At 34.1% G+C, this 13,540-nt stretch overlaps 2 protein-coding genes and 2 non-coding genes across 10 annotated transcripts; 3 read left to right on the forward strand and 1 right to left on the reverse strand.

Annotated features, from left to right (window-relative positions):
• The first annotated feature begins 3,272 nt into the window (after positions 1 to 3,272).
• Positions 3,273 to 3,464, forward strand: LOC112906829. The gene has a single exon (XR_003232618.1). It is a non-coding gene; the product is annotated as a U2 spliceosomal RNA (small nuclear RNA).
• Positions 3,288 to 8,972, forward strand: LOC108744945 (histidine protein methyltransferase 1 homolog). Of its 6 annotated transcripts, none has more exons than XM_018480928.2 (6): positions 3,288 to 3,624; positions 3,708 to 3,757; positions 4,376 to 4,599; positions 4,660 to 4,890; positions 4,948 to 5,108; positions 8,467 to 8,972. In XM_018480928.2, the coding sequence occupies exons 3-6, from the start codon at positions 4,551 to 4,553 to the stop codon at positions 8,884 to 8,886; spliced, it is 861 nt and encodes a 286-aa protein (XP_018336430.1). In that variant the 5' UTR covers positions 3,288 to 3,624; positions 3,708 to 3,757; positions 4,376 to 4,550; the 3' UTR covers positions 8,887 to 8,972. The 6 variants fall into 6 exon arrangements, with proteins under 6 accessions (XP_018336430.1, XP_018336431.1, XP_018336429.1 ...); XM_018480929.2 differs by having other exon boundaries at positions 3,288 to 3,491; XM_018480927.2 differs by having other exon boundaries at positions 3,288 to 3,757.
• LOC108744947 lies at positions 6,385 to 8,235 on the reverse strand. Of its 2 annotated transcripts, XM_018480933.2 has the most exons (3): positions 7,117 to 8,235; positions 6,912 to 7,045; positions 6,385 to 6,656 (listed from the first exon to the last, which is right to left on the reverse strand). In XM_018480933.2, the coding sequence occupies exons 1-3, from the start codon at positions 7,193 to 7,195 to the stop codon at positions 6,402 to 6,404; spliced, it is 468 nt and encodes a 155-aa protein (XP_018336435.1). In that variant the 5' UTR covers positions 7,196 to 8,235; the 3' UTR covers positions 6,385 to 6,401. The 2 variants fall into 2 exon arrangements, with proteins under 2 accessions (XP_018336435.1, XP_018336436.1); XM_018480934.2 differs by having other exon boundaries at positions 6,912 to 7,185.
• Positions 8,973 to 12,926: 3,954 nt separating the features above from the next.
• Positions 12,927 to 13,118, forward strand: LOC112906830. Its single transcript, XR_003232619.1, has one exon. It is a non-coding gene; the product is annotated as a U2 spliceosomal RNA (small nuclear RNA).
• Positions 13,119 to 13,540: the final 422 nt, after the last annotated feature.

A 13,540-nucleotide genomic window follows, 5' to 3' on the forward strand; every position in this document is an offset into this window, starting at 1 on the left:
TACCATAATTTATTCATTTTATAAAAAATATCCATCTATTAATTCTACTTAACCAAGATGGATAGACCCATTGTTGAAGGGTTTGAAAAACAAAAATTATTAACATGGAGGGTATTTTTAATTTAGTTTCTTTTTTAATTAAATAAATACATTATTTCCAAACGAGCAAATAAATAGGAAACGACAAGGAAAATTAAAAACTCTTGATTTTTTGANACGACGTGGCGATCGTGTCGGACTCTCCGGAGGGACTGAGGAGACTGCTGCGAGCGGCGGTGGAGGGCGCGACGGCAGTGGGACTGACGTTCAACCCGAACAAATGTGCGACACTCCACGTGGACGGCGACAGGGTCCTGCCGACCCAATTCAGCATCCAGCAGTCGCCCATCCCTGCACTCTCTTCCGACGATGCCTACGAACATGTGGGCATCCCCACTGGTTACCAGGTTCGTCAGACGCCCGTCAATACCATCAAAGGGCTCCTCGAGGACGCCAATAAAATCGGCGAATCTCTGCTTGCCCCGTGGCAGAAGCTGGACGCGGTGGGAATTTTTCTACTACCGCGTCTCGACTTTATTATGCAGGGAGGAGTCATCGAGAAGGAGTACCTGACGAAGGCTGACAAGATCATCAGGAAGTTGGCCAAAACTTGGATGAGCCTTCCACAGCGTGCCAGCACGGAGGTCGTCTACTTACCACCGGCTCAGGGTGGAGGGGGACTGCTCCCATTAGGCGACCTGTACGACGTCCTCACTGTAGCTCACGGCTACAGATTGTTGTGTGCGAGCGACGAGGCAGTAAGCGGACTGGCAATGACTCTGCTGAGGAGGTCCGCCGGGAGACGACAGCAGCTGGCAAACAACACCGACGCAGCGCGTTATCTCTATGATATGCCCATTCCTCCCTCGCCCGCCACATTTTGGTCAAAAGTACGCATCTCATCCATCAAGCTGACCAAGAAGCTGGGATTGAGATGGTCCTGGTGCGGAGACAGGGGGTCGTACAGCCTGTCCTGTGGAGAAGGAGAGGGTGTGGAGACTGTCACGTCGGACCAGAAGAACCAGGCCATCAGCATGCTGTACTTATACAAAAACAATTTACGATTTTGATATGCTTGTGTATATTTCAATGCCTTGTGTTTTAATTAATTAAGATAAAACAGCCACTGTTAAATTTAACTACTAGTCACACTACAAAAAGTAATGCAGTCAATAATAACATCAATTGCCTGAATATAAAAGTAATATGATGTATAATCGAAATCTTTAATAGTGACACTAATAAGAGTACAAGATTTTGAGACACATTACAAGAAAAGCCTTTTGTTTTATTTGGTCAACTCCACAAGCTTGAATAAATTTTGTTTTGTCTTCATTTGTTTAGACCTTGCTATTGCATTTTTCTTGTTTACTCTTCTAGATATTCATTGCATAATCTAATTCAACAGTGACTTAAAATTATTTATTTAAAGATAATTCTGAAACATGTTTTGTTGCTTAAAAACTGATTAACATCAAATTTGTCTGTTTGCTTCTATAAACTATCATTGCCATTTAACATTGTGTGTAAAAATATTTTGATTAAATATACATACTCTTTGGTCCTGTTTTACGTGATAACTTCATCTATGAATGAATATGAGTAATCTGCATATCACCTATAAGTAATAAATTTAGTAATTTAAATGTTACACCTTTCAGGTACTTAACACGAAGCTAACTCAAACAACACTTACTAAATTCATTGTTTCCCTTCATTCCATGCCCTGTATGTGTCCACTGATTATACATATGATGGAACCACCAACATAAACATTCGTTTATGTAGCCAATCAATTCAAATAACCTTCACCTAAGGTAAAGTAATTTTTTTTATAAGGCGACATATAAATATAAAAAATAATTTAACACACAAACAACCAAACTTAAATAATTTACAATCATATTTTACAGATTACACAAGAATGATTAATTATTATTTAATACTTATGATTTGTGTACTCACCTATCAAATTTTTCCATTTTAAGCAAATTTCTTGTGTATATTCTGTTTTTTATGTGCACAACGCGATTTTCTGTGATTTTATTATAATAAACATTATGGAAAATGGAAATGATTGAACGAGCAATTCCATGAAAACATCACAAAAAATAATCAATGATAATAATTATCACCTGAATTGTAAATCTTTAGGACTACTATGGCCATCTAGAATTGATTTAGATGTACTTTAAATCTAAAATGTTTCGTTGTTGTACTACAGAGGTCGCAAAAACCGATTTAAAAGCAATTTTAGTGACATGTATACAGGGTGTTTGAAAAAGTGATTTCACATCCTATAAAAACAAATACAATATTAAGTTACGTTTATTTTAATTAAGGCATTCAAATTTAAAAATTAAAATAAAAGTAAAACTGACTTGAATAGGACAAACAAACAAATTTCAAATAAGTAATTAACGAATTTTATTCAATTAAAATCATCCTATTTGCAATCACTGATGTCATTGAATTAGTAAAAAAGGTAACTTAAATTCTAAACTTCATTGTGGTTAATNAATTCATTGTGGGACCCAGGAGAAACTTATTGGATGGTCATTGGAAGAATACTGCATTCATGACGGGGCGTCTCCTTACAGCAACTAAAGGTACTAAACTGTTAATTTATCTTATCAAAAATTTAAAGCTCTCTTGTGTTAAAAGAAATAAAATAAGAGATGGTACTAAGTTATACACAAAAGGTAATACTTTTTCCAATAAAAATGATAGCAAGTATAAGAACTAGTTATAAACAGTAAACATTTCAACTAATTTCAATGTTGCAATTAGAAATTAAATTACCTGTGACATAAAGGCAGTGTTGCCAGCTTTTCATTTTCAATTTTCCCTTCACCTAATAGAAATTTTCCCCTTTTTTTTTCATAAGCTGTAATTGCTATTAAAAGGTACAGTATACAACAAAAATTCAAAATAATACACAATAAAATACACATGTAAATTCAATCGCTAAAGTTAAAAAAGAAACAAACAAATAAAACTGAGCAGAAAATAAATTTTGAAGAGAGAACATGAACATCAGTTTTCCCCATGAAGTCCCAATGTTTACAGTTTTTACCCTTTTTCCATGCTGCTCAATTCAGGTGTTCTTCCCATGTGGTAGCAACACTGTAGAAATAAATTGCTTTCTGTAGGGTAGATGGCGTGAACCTTACAAACAGCGGATAATAAATAAACGTTATTGCATGAGGAATCATCAAGAAATTATTTTCAGTATCGCTTCTCGGCCTTTTGGCTAAGATCAAAGTGTAGTATCTGTTCTTATCAGCTTAATATCTGATACGCCCCGCATGCGGGGCCAGTATATTAAACTGATTTTTGGAAATTGATGGAGATTTAAGAGCTTGCTCTATCTCCGTCGCGGGTTGGCCTAGCATTGCAGTACCGCTAGGATCGGCCCAAATAAACTAATACAAACATAGGAAATCATACATGTAACCAACTAACAACGAAGTATTCGTGTAGATAATAATTCTAGTTCATATCTATACTCACGAAATTCCCTACGTAAAACTATTCATTAAATTATGTTAGATATCAGAAACTGCTGCTCGTTAAAAATAAACAGTACGATACAACATACAAAAGAAATTCTATTAAAAACATTTTCAGACATGATTGTTTAACATTTGATTTTCTTATTGTTACAGGTAAGTTAGATCATCGGGGGAATTGCTGTAGATAACTTGCAATTGGACATGTGAGTTGTTTCCTCCTAATTTTTTTTAGGTCGCGGAGTGTTCGCTGTCCGGTAATGTTAATTGTATGAAAGTTAGTTTGTTAAAGGCAAACTTTTCAAGAAGATAAGTTACACATTATAATGCAATTCCAAAATTAAATTTTTACAGTCGAGTTTGCCTTATAGAATTGGATATATATTCTTTAGAAATATGTGTGTTTGGTGAAAAAAAAAATATAAAAGGAAACATTTGTTAAGCCTTTAAAAATTTATTAAAAATATATTGATATTTATTAATAGATTCGTTTAAGGCTAAACAGTTTGATCTTGTGTTTTTGCACCAGTTGGAACATTTTGTAACAATTTTATTTATTTTCTGTTTTCAACAATTCTTTTGACGATACGCATTCTTAATCTGCTTTCATTGTTATTGTATGGTTGTCCCAAAAATCTTCACAAATTTTTAGAACACTGTATCTTATTGAATTCCCCTTTGTTAATAATTAATATAGTAATAAAAAGTAAGGCGTGTAAAGTTGTAATGTGGTTACACCAGACTGTACCTTCTCCTTAATGGGCACTTTTCGTCTCTCAACAACGTGTCTCACAGGGACACAAGCTGTTAAACATCTGTTACAGGTCCCAACAGCCGACACCCAACAGTGTTTTTAATAAACATAACCTCTACGGAATCTATTGTTTCTTAAATTTTTATATATTCCATTTCCAAAATGCTAACACTGTTTTTAAAAATATATTACTGTTAGATGGTTGTCACTGCGCTAATTTTCTTGTAAAGTAATTAAATATAAGAATGTTTAAATTCAATTTCTTTGAAGACAGTTCTGCTTGTAATAAAAACGGTGAGCGTTATAAAAATAATAAAATGTAATTGTTATCGACTTAAAAATATCTTTATTCAGAGGAAAAACCTAACTGCAAAGAATGTGAAGAGTTACATGTAAATAATTTCAAACTACCACCAGAATATCCAATTAGCATTCTTAAGATTAATGATAAACCTAATGAAATACTTATTAAGCATGTGGCACATGATGATGTGATTAATTACATCAAAAAGCAAGGTAATTCCGATACCAATCTATTTGAAGCTGAAGAACAGCATTCCGATTTGCTTAGTGGCGTTTATGAAGGTATAACAAGGTTGTGATATAACATATTCTTTTTTTGTAAAATTAAAACATCTACAGGTGGTTTAAAAGTATGGGAATGCACTTTCGATTTAGTAAATTTTTTAATAGAGAAAGACATTAACTTCATGTCGAAAAAAGTTCTCGATCTTGGCTGTGGTGTTGGCATTGTAGGCATTTGGGCAATACTTAAGGGTGCAACAGTAGTTTTTCAGGATTATGTAAGTTTTTTTTTAACTTTATACAATATCTTGTTTTTTTAAATTGTTAGCATTTCAAAGCTAAACAGATGTACCAAATTAAAATGGTATTGTTATTGAGGCACTTACTAGTGATGACATCATTTTAATGTGATGGGAGTGTTTTCAAAAAACACCATAATCAGATGTTCAACTTTAACTTTTTTAATTATTTTCCAAAATGTTTAACTACAATATTTCTGTTCATGTATTGGAAAAATCTACTAAACCTATCATTGCTGCTACCTTTTCTAGAATTCTGAAGTTCTCAAATATGCAACAATTCCGAATGTATCATTAAATGTAGATTCTCAATTTCTAAACACCACTAGTAACTGCAAAGCAAAATTTATTTCTGGCGATTGGACTTCATTTGTTGACCATTTTGCTAAGGAAAATGAGAAATTTGATTACATTTTAACTTCGGAAACTATTTATAACCGTGATAATTATGAAAAACTTCATAAAGTTTTTAAGGACACTTTAAAAGGTGATGGCTATGTGTATCCTTATATATAATATACTCACGATTTATAAGATTTTACAATGAACAAATACGTTTTGATATTAATCTTAATGTTCTTGTTTCATTTATAATTTATTTTATTTTTTTAATACTTTTCTTACAAAATAATAGTTATGTAGCGGCCAAATCTTACTACTTTGGATTAGGAGGAGGTGTACATGATTTTATTGAATTTATTAATTCTCAAAATGTATTTTGCATACAGAGATGTTGGGAAAGTAATTCTGGAGTTAAGAGAGAAATTATTTTGCTTAAATTTAAATAATAAAAACATTAATTTTATTTGATTTTTCTTCAACTTACCATAATGTGTCTTCATGTAAGATATCCTACTTGACCATATTAAGGGTAATATTTCTGATTTCTCCCTACTAGATTGCAAATCATTGGAACCATTTTAATGATTTTTCTTCACACAAATTTTAAACTCCCATTTGGAACTTTAAAGAAATCTCGCGCGAGTACTACTGAACCCCCTTAAGAGAGCATTTAGACTTTATCATAAAAAAACTTCATTCTTTTTTTTCTAATAGTTTAGGTTCGAGTTGTTAAGTTTATAATTTTTAAAAATATTACAAAATTGTGAAAAATGATAATTTATTGTGAATTTAATAAATACATTATAAAGAAAATGCATACATATAGAAAAGCTCCTCTATTTTCTATACTTAACGTTAGTATAATAAAATAGTGTTTATTCTTGTTAAAGTTTCGATAAAAATAATCCTTTTTTTATAAATAAAAAAGTATTAATATTCTTCAATTATCAGTGTTACTTTTCTATTAACATATTTATCATAACTGTCTATTTCCGATCTAACACAGACGTCAACCCTATGAAATCCCATATTATCCAGATCGCTTCCCGAATCTCGTATTTCAAATCTTATTTTATGACCGAAGTGCTCATTTAATTCTGGAATGCACACGGGAGTTCCGTAGGGCAATTTCAACTTTTTGTCCATGGCTAGCGTTACAAAATCTGCTCTGTCGTCGAGATAATCCTGAAATAGAAGGTCCCGTTAATATTAGACACTTGCCAGAAGAAGTTGTTGAAATAAAAAATAAACAGAGACACCACAGTTTTACAAAAATATTTAGATCCAGAGGAAAAATTTGTGTTAAAAGAAAAATAACCACATAGCGATTGATTGTACACAGAATGTTAAATTGTATAGTCATAAAAATTGCTATTTGAGATTTCTTCAAGTAGTTATAAAAATTTTGTTTGAATAAATGCTGTTCTTTTCCTGCTGTACCTGAAGTGTCTGTAAAGTTTGTCCATTATCGTCTTTTATATCTTCTTCGTTATCAATTTCGTAATTATATTTTGGATAATATGCAGCCATTGACACGTTTTCATATTTCCGTCCGACACAATGAAATTTTATTTCTTAAACGGATAAAGGTATTAAACTTATTTCAGACTTAAATATATTTAATTTACATTTTATTAATACTTACCATTATTGCGAAACAATTTTGCAAACAATTCCGATGGAAACGAAAAAATCAGTACATAAATACAAATTACTTTAAACATTATTCTAATAACGAATTATAATACTCATTCACTGGCTAAACAAACAATTCTTTTTTAATATTAGTAGAATTTTGTGACAGCAAAAAAATATGCAGACTTCTGCACAATATGCGGAAGCAGTTCCACTTAAAAACTGCTACTAAAGAGAAATATTATAAAATATAGTCAATACTCGATGATGTCTTATTCACACTGTCGAGTGTCTATTGTAATTTGAATTGAGAACAGAATGGTAAAAAGCAGCAAATGTATTTTTTCTGGAATATTTTGGGGCACCACATAAAAAAATTGATTTTTCTCATTTTGAAAGTAAGGAAAAATTAGTAAAGTGAAATTTATTCCTAAATTGTTGTAAGCAGGACATTAAACAAAACAACTACCATATTATAAGTATTTTTTACCTTTTTTTTGCATTCGTATTAACAGTTGATCAATATTTTGAAGCGAAAATAGAAAACATTAATAAAATGAAAATCTTTTTTCCAACGCGTTTTATTAACATAAGTCACGTTATTAAGCATGATAAAAGTATAACAAAGTTAAGTAAAGACCTCATATAACAATAATAATAGCATTAATAAATGATGCATATTTTAACCTGTGATTTTTATGAATATTATGCCACTTATATATATATTATTAACCTGAGAAATTCTGTAAGTAACCAAACACAATTTAGACGTTAAATACAATCATACAAACCATTAGGTTTAGAAGAATAAAGTGAGTTTTAGTTTTATAACATTAACATACATTTTTTTGGTTTGTTTTAATTTAATTTAGAACAGTACAAATAAGCTTAAATCGCTGATATGGCAACAACAAAATAGAAATAAAGTAAAATACATATACATGTAATATCACGCAAAATATTAAGTCACTGCTTAGTAAATTTACGAAGGATGCAAATCCATATTTAAGCAAATCCCATTGTTTTTTAACTTTTAAGTATGTACGTTAAGTACGTAAAGTTACTATTTTTTTTTTGTTAACGCTCAATAAGATTTTTGTATATTTAACAATCAATTGCATCGTTATTTTTTTAANTCTTTTTTTCTAATAGTTTAGGTTCGAGTTGTTAAGTTTATAATTTTTAAAAATATTACAAAATTGTGAAAAATGATAATTTATTGTGAATTTAATAAATACATTATAAAGAAAATGCATACATATAGAAAAGCTTCTCTATTTTCTATACTTAACGTTAGTATAATAAAATAGTGTTTATTCTTGTTAAAGTTTCGATAAAAATAATCCTTTTTTGCGAGCAGCGCCAGCTGCGAGAAACCGTCCTACCGATCGGATTCAGGAGGCCAAGAAAATCCAACGGCTCTATCGTAAAAACAAAAAGGTCAGCTGTTCAAAGGGTTCTCGCAGGTCCAAATCAGGTCTGCGAGATAAATTTAGCAAATATTGAGACCTTTTTTCAGGAGTTGGCTGCTCGTAGAGCTGGAAGAGTAGACTGGCCGAATGTTTTCGATCAAGTGGAGCCGACCCCGGAGAGCAACGACAATCTGTGCAGGCCAATTGAGTCGGAGGAGGTGATCGCCTGCCTGAGCCGCCGATCCAACACGGCGTCGGACCCAGACGGTGTCACATACGCCGACCTCAAGAAGGCCGATCCCGGGGCACGTGTGCTGACAGCACTAATGAATGCTGTTTGGCGTACAGAGGCAGCTCCCGCTTCGTGAAAGGAGTCAAACACCATTCTCCTGTACAAGAAGGGGGACCCGATGGACATTCGCAACTGGAGGCCGATCTCTCTTGGAGACACGGTCCCAAAGCTGTTCGCTGCCATACTCTCGAACAGAGTCAAGAAGTGGGCAGTGACCAACCATCGGTTCAGCGACGCACAGAAGGGCTTCCTGCAATTCGAGGGCTGCTTCGAGCACAACTTCGTCCTGCAGGAGATAATTCGCAGCGCCAAGAAAAAGAAAGGCAAGCTAGCGATCGCCTGGTTGGACCTGACGAGCGCGTTCAACTCTGTGCCTCACTCGTCCATCCACCGAGCCCTGGAAGGTCACGGAGTCCCAGCAAAGGTGAGAAACATCATCGCCAGCCTGTATGCAGATATGAGGACACGTGTGCGGGCTGCTGGCGGAGAAACAGCACCCATCTGCATCCAATCGGGGGTCCGGCAGGGCTGTCCATTGAGCCCAGACATCTTCAACCTCACTTTGGAGGTAGTGCTACGATGCATGAAGAAGACGGAGTGCGGTTACATGTTCGAAGGCAGGCGCTACACCATCTTTGCGTATGCCGACGACGTGGCGATCGTGTCGGACTCTCCGGAGGGACTGAGGAGACTGCTGCGAGCGGCGGTGGAGGGCGCGACGGCAGTGGGACTGACGTTCAACCCGAACAAATGTGCGACACTCCACGTGGACGGCGACAGGGTCCTGCCGACCCAATTCAGCATCCAGCAGTCGCCCATCCCTGCACTCTCTTCCGACGATGCCTACGAACATGTGGGCATCCCCACTGGTTACCAGGTTCGTCAGACGCCCGTCAATACCATCAAAGGGCTCCTCGAGGACGCCAATAAAATCGGCGAATCTCTGCTTGCCCCGTGGCAGAAGCTGGACGCGGTGGGAATTTTTCTACTACCGCGTCTCGACTTTATTATGCAGGGAGGAGTCATCGAGAAGGAGTACCTGACGAAGGCTGACAAGATCATCAGGAAGTTGGCCAAAACTTGGATGAGCCTTCCACAGCGTGCCAGCACGGAGGTCGTCTACTTACCACCGGCTCAGGGTGGAGGGGGACTGCTCCCATTAGGCGACCTGTACGACGTCCTCACTGTAGCTCACGGCTACAGATTGTTGTGTGCGAGCGACGAGGCAGTAAGCGGACTGGCAATGACCCTGCTGAGGAGGTCCGCCGGGAGACGACAGCAGCTGGCAAACAACACCGACGCAGCGCGTTTTCTCTCAGGTGATATGCCCATTCCTCCCTCGCCCGCCACATTTTGGTCAAAAGTACGCATCTCATCCATCAAGCTGACCAAGAAGCTGGGATTGAGATGGTCCTGGTGCGGAGACAGGGGGTCGTACAGCCTGTCCTGTGGAGAAGGAGAGGGTGTGGAGACTGTCACGTCGGACCAGAAGAACCAGGCCATCAGCATGCTGTACTTATACAAAAACAATTTACGATTTTGATATGCTTGTGTATATTTCAATGCCTTGTGTTTTAATTAATTAAGATAAAACAGCCACTGTTAAATTTAACTACTAGTCACACTACAAAAAGTAATGCAGTAATATGTAAAGTAGTATGATGTATAATTGAAATCTTTAATAGTGACACTAATAAGAATACAAGATTTTTAGACACATTACAAGAAAACCCTTGTGTTTTATTTGGTCAACTCCACAAGCTTGAATAAATTTTGTTTTGTCTTCATTTATTTAGAACTTGCTATTGCACTTTTCTTGTTTACTCTTCTAGTATAATTCATTGTATAATCTAATTCAACAGTGACTTAAAATTATTTATATAAAGATAATTCTGAAACATGTTTTGTTGCTTAAAAACTGATTAACATCAAATGTGTCTGTTTGCTTCTATAAACTATCATTGCCATTTAACATTGTGTGTAAAAATATTTTGATTAAAAATACATACTCTGGTCCTGTTTTACATGATAACTTCATCTATGAATGAATATGAGTAATCTGCATATCACCTATAAATAATAAATTTAGTAATTTAAATGTTACACCTTTCAGGTACTTAACACGAAGCTAACTCAAACAACACTTACTAAATTCATTGTTTCCCTTCATTCCATGCCCTGTATGTGTCCACTGATTATACATATGATGGAACCACCAACATAAACATTCGTTTATGTAGCCAATCAATTCAAATAACCTTCACCTAAGGTAAAGTATTTTTTTTTATAAGGCGACATATAAATATAAAAAATAATTTAACACACAAACAACCAAACTTAAATAATTTACAATCATATTTTACAGATTACACAAGAATGATTAATTATTATTTAATACTTATGATTTGTGTACTCACCTATCAAATTTTTCCATTTTAAGCAAATTTCTTGTGTATATTCTGTTTTTTATGTGCACAACGCGATTTTCTGTGATTTTATTATAATAAACATTATGGAAAATGGAAATGACTGAACGAGCAATTCCATGAAAACATCACAAAAAATAATCAATGATAATAATTATCACCTGAATTGTAAATCTTTAGGACTACTATGGCCATCTAGAATTGATTTAGATGTACTTTAAATCTAAAATGTTTCGTTGTTGTACTACAGAGGTCGCAAAAACCGATTTAAAAGCAATTTTAGTGACATGTATACAGGGTGTTTGAAAAAGTGATTTCACATCCTATAAAAACAAATACAATATTAAGTTACGTTTATTTTAATTAAGGCATTCAAATTTAAAAATTAAAATAAAAGTAAAACTGACTTGAATAGGACAAACAAACAAATTTCAAATAAGTAATTAACGAATTTTATTCAATTAAAATCATCCTATTTGCAATCACTGATGTCATTGAATTAGTAAAAAAGGTAACTTAAATTCTAAACTTCATTTTGGTTAATAAATAAATAAAACAAATTAAATGATCCAATTCATTAATTCTATCATTTTGATTTCTGATTTGTAAATTATTATGCCATTTTCAATATTGTAAATTACATTTTTATTTTTATTTTTTGGAAATGAAGATGTCTCGAACTTAGACAAATGGCAACAAAGATGGAGGTATTATCCGAAATGCTTCACCTCAGAATAATTTACAAAACAATATTTTATAACGTTGTTGACCTTTCAGTGACAAAGGTATAGTCTCTCACACAATGATTATAAAAAATGCAATTTATTTTTTATTTTTTATTGCAGGTACCAAATTTTTGTGTTAAAAGTGATCGAACGTCCGAAAGAAGTGAAATTTTTAAACTATCGTCCGCGAAAAATCAAAAGTAGGTGCCGCTCGCGTCCGGTAATAATAAAATGTGTGAGTGCGAAGTGCAAATTCATTGTGGGACCCAGGAGAAACTTATTGGATGGTCATTGGAAGAATACTGCATTCATGACGGGGCGTCTCCTTACAGCAACTAAAGGTACTAAACTGTTAATTTATCTTATCAAAAATTTAAAGCTCTCTTGTGTTAAAAGAAATAAAATAAGAGATGGTACTAAGTTATACACAAAAGGTAATACTTTTTCCAATAAAAATGATAGCAAGTATAAGAACTAGTTATAAACAGTAAACATTTCAACTAATTTCAATGTTGCAATTAGAAATTAAATTACCTGTGACATAAAGGCAGTGTTGCCAGCTTTTCATTTTCAATTTTCCCTTCACCTAATAGAAATTTTCCCCTTTTTTTTTCATAAGCTGTAATTGCTATTAAAAGGTACAGTATACAACAAAAATTCAAAATAATACACAATAAAATACACATGTAAATTCAATCGCTAAAGTTAAAAAAGAAACAAACAAATAAAACTGAGCAGAAAATAAATTTTGAAGAGAGAACATGAACATCAGTTTTCCCCATGAAGTCCCAATGTTTACAGTTTTTACCTTTTTTCCATGCTGCTCAATTCAGGTGTTCTTCCCATGTGGTAGCAACACTGTAGAAATAAATTGCTTTCTGTAGGGTAGATGGCGTGAACCTTACAAACAGCGGATAATAAATAAACGTTATTGCATGAGGAATCATCAAGAAATTATTTTCAGTATCGCTTCTCGGCCTTTTGGCTAAGATCAAAGTGTAGTATCTGTTCTTATCAGCTTAATATCTGATACGCCCCGCATGCGGGGCCAGTATATTAAACTGATTTTTGGAAATTGATGGAGATTTAAGAGCTTGCTCTATCTCCGTCGCGGGTTGGCCTAGCATTGCAGTACCGCTAGGATCGGCCCAAATAAACTAATACAAACATAGGAAATCATACATGTAACCAACTAACAACGAAGTATTCGTGTAGATAATAATTCTAGTTCATATCTATACTCACGAAATTCCCTACGTAAAACTATTCATTAAATTATGTTAGATATCAGAAACTGCTGCTCGTTAAAAATAAACAGTACGATACAACATACAAAAGAAATTCTATTAAAAACATTTTCAGACATGATTGTTTAACATTTGATTTTCTTATTGTTACAGGTAAGTTAGATCATCGAGGGAATTGCTGTAGATAACTTGCAATTGGACATGTGAGTTGTTTCCTCCTAATTTTTTTTAGGTCGCGGAGTGTTCGCTGTCCGGTAATGTTAATTGTATGAAAGTTAGTTTGTTAAAGGCAAACTTTTCAAGAAGATAAGTTACACATTATAATGCAATTC

This window comes from Agrilus planipennis, unplaced genomic scaffold (assembly GCF_000699045.2).
Source record: "Agrilus planipennis isolate EAB-ADULT unplaced genomic scaffold, Apla_2.0 scaffold42, whole genome shotgun sequence".
In the NCBI taxonomy this organism is placed as follows: Eukaryota; Metazoa; Arthropoda; class Insecta; order Coleoptera; family Buprestidae; genus Agrilus; species Agrilus planipennis.

Excerpts from the sequence above, each read along its gene's own strand:
- LOC108744947 (XM_018480933.2), bottom strand. The coding sequence starts at position 7,195 with ATGTTTAAAGTAATTTGTATTTATGTACTGATTTTTTCGTTTCCATCG. Across the intron at positions 7,046-7,116 it reads AAAATTGTTTCGCAATAATG|AAATAAAATTTCATTGTGTC; the intron begins GTAAGTATTAAT and ends TATCCGTTTAAG. Across the intron at positions 6,657-6,911 it reads AAACTTTACAGACACTTCAG|GATTATCTCGACGACAGAGC; the intron begins GTACAGCAGGAA and ends CTTCTATTTCAG.
- LOC108744945 (XM_025981716.1), top strand. The coding sequence starts at position 4,551 with ATGTTTAAATTCAATTTCTTTGAAGACAGTTCTGCTTGTAATAAAAAC. Across the intron at positions 4,891-4,947 it reads GCTTAGTGGCGTTTATGAAG|GTGGTTTAAAAGTATGGGAA; the intron begins GTATAACAAGGT and ends AAACATCTACAG. Across the intron at positions 5,109-8,466 it reads CAGTAGTTTTTCAGGATTAT|CGCCAGCTGCGAGAAACCGT; the intron begins GTAAGTTTTTTT and ends TTTTGCGAGCAG.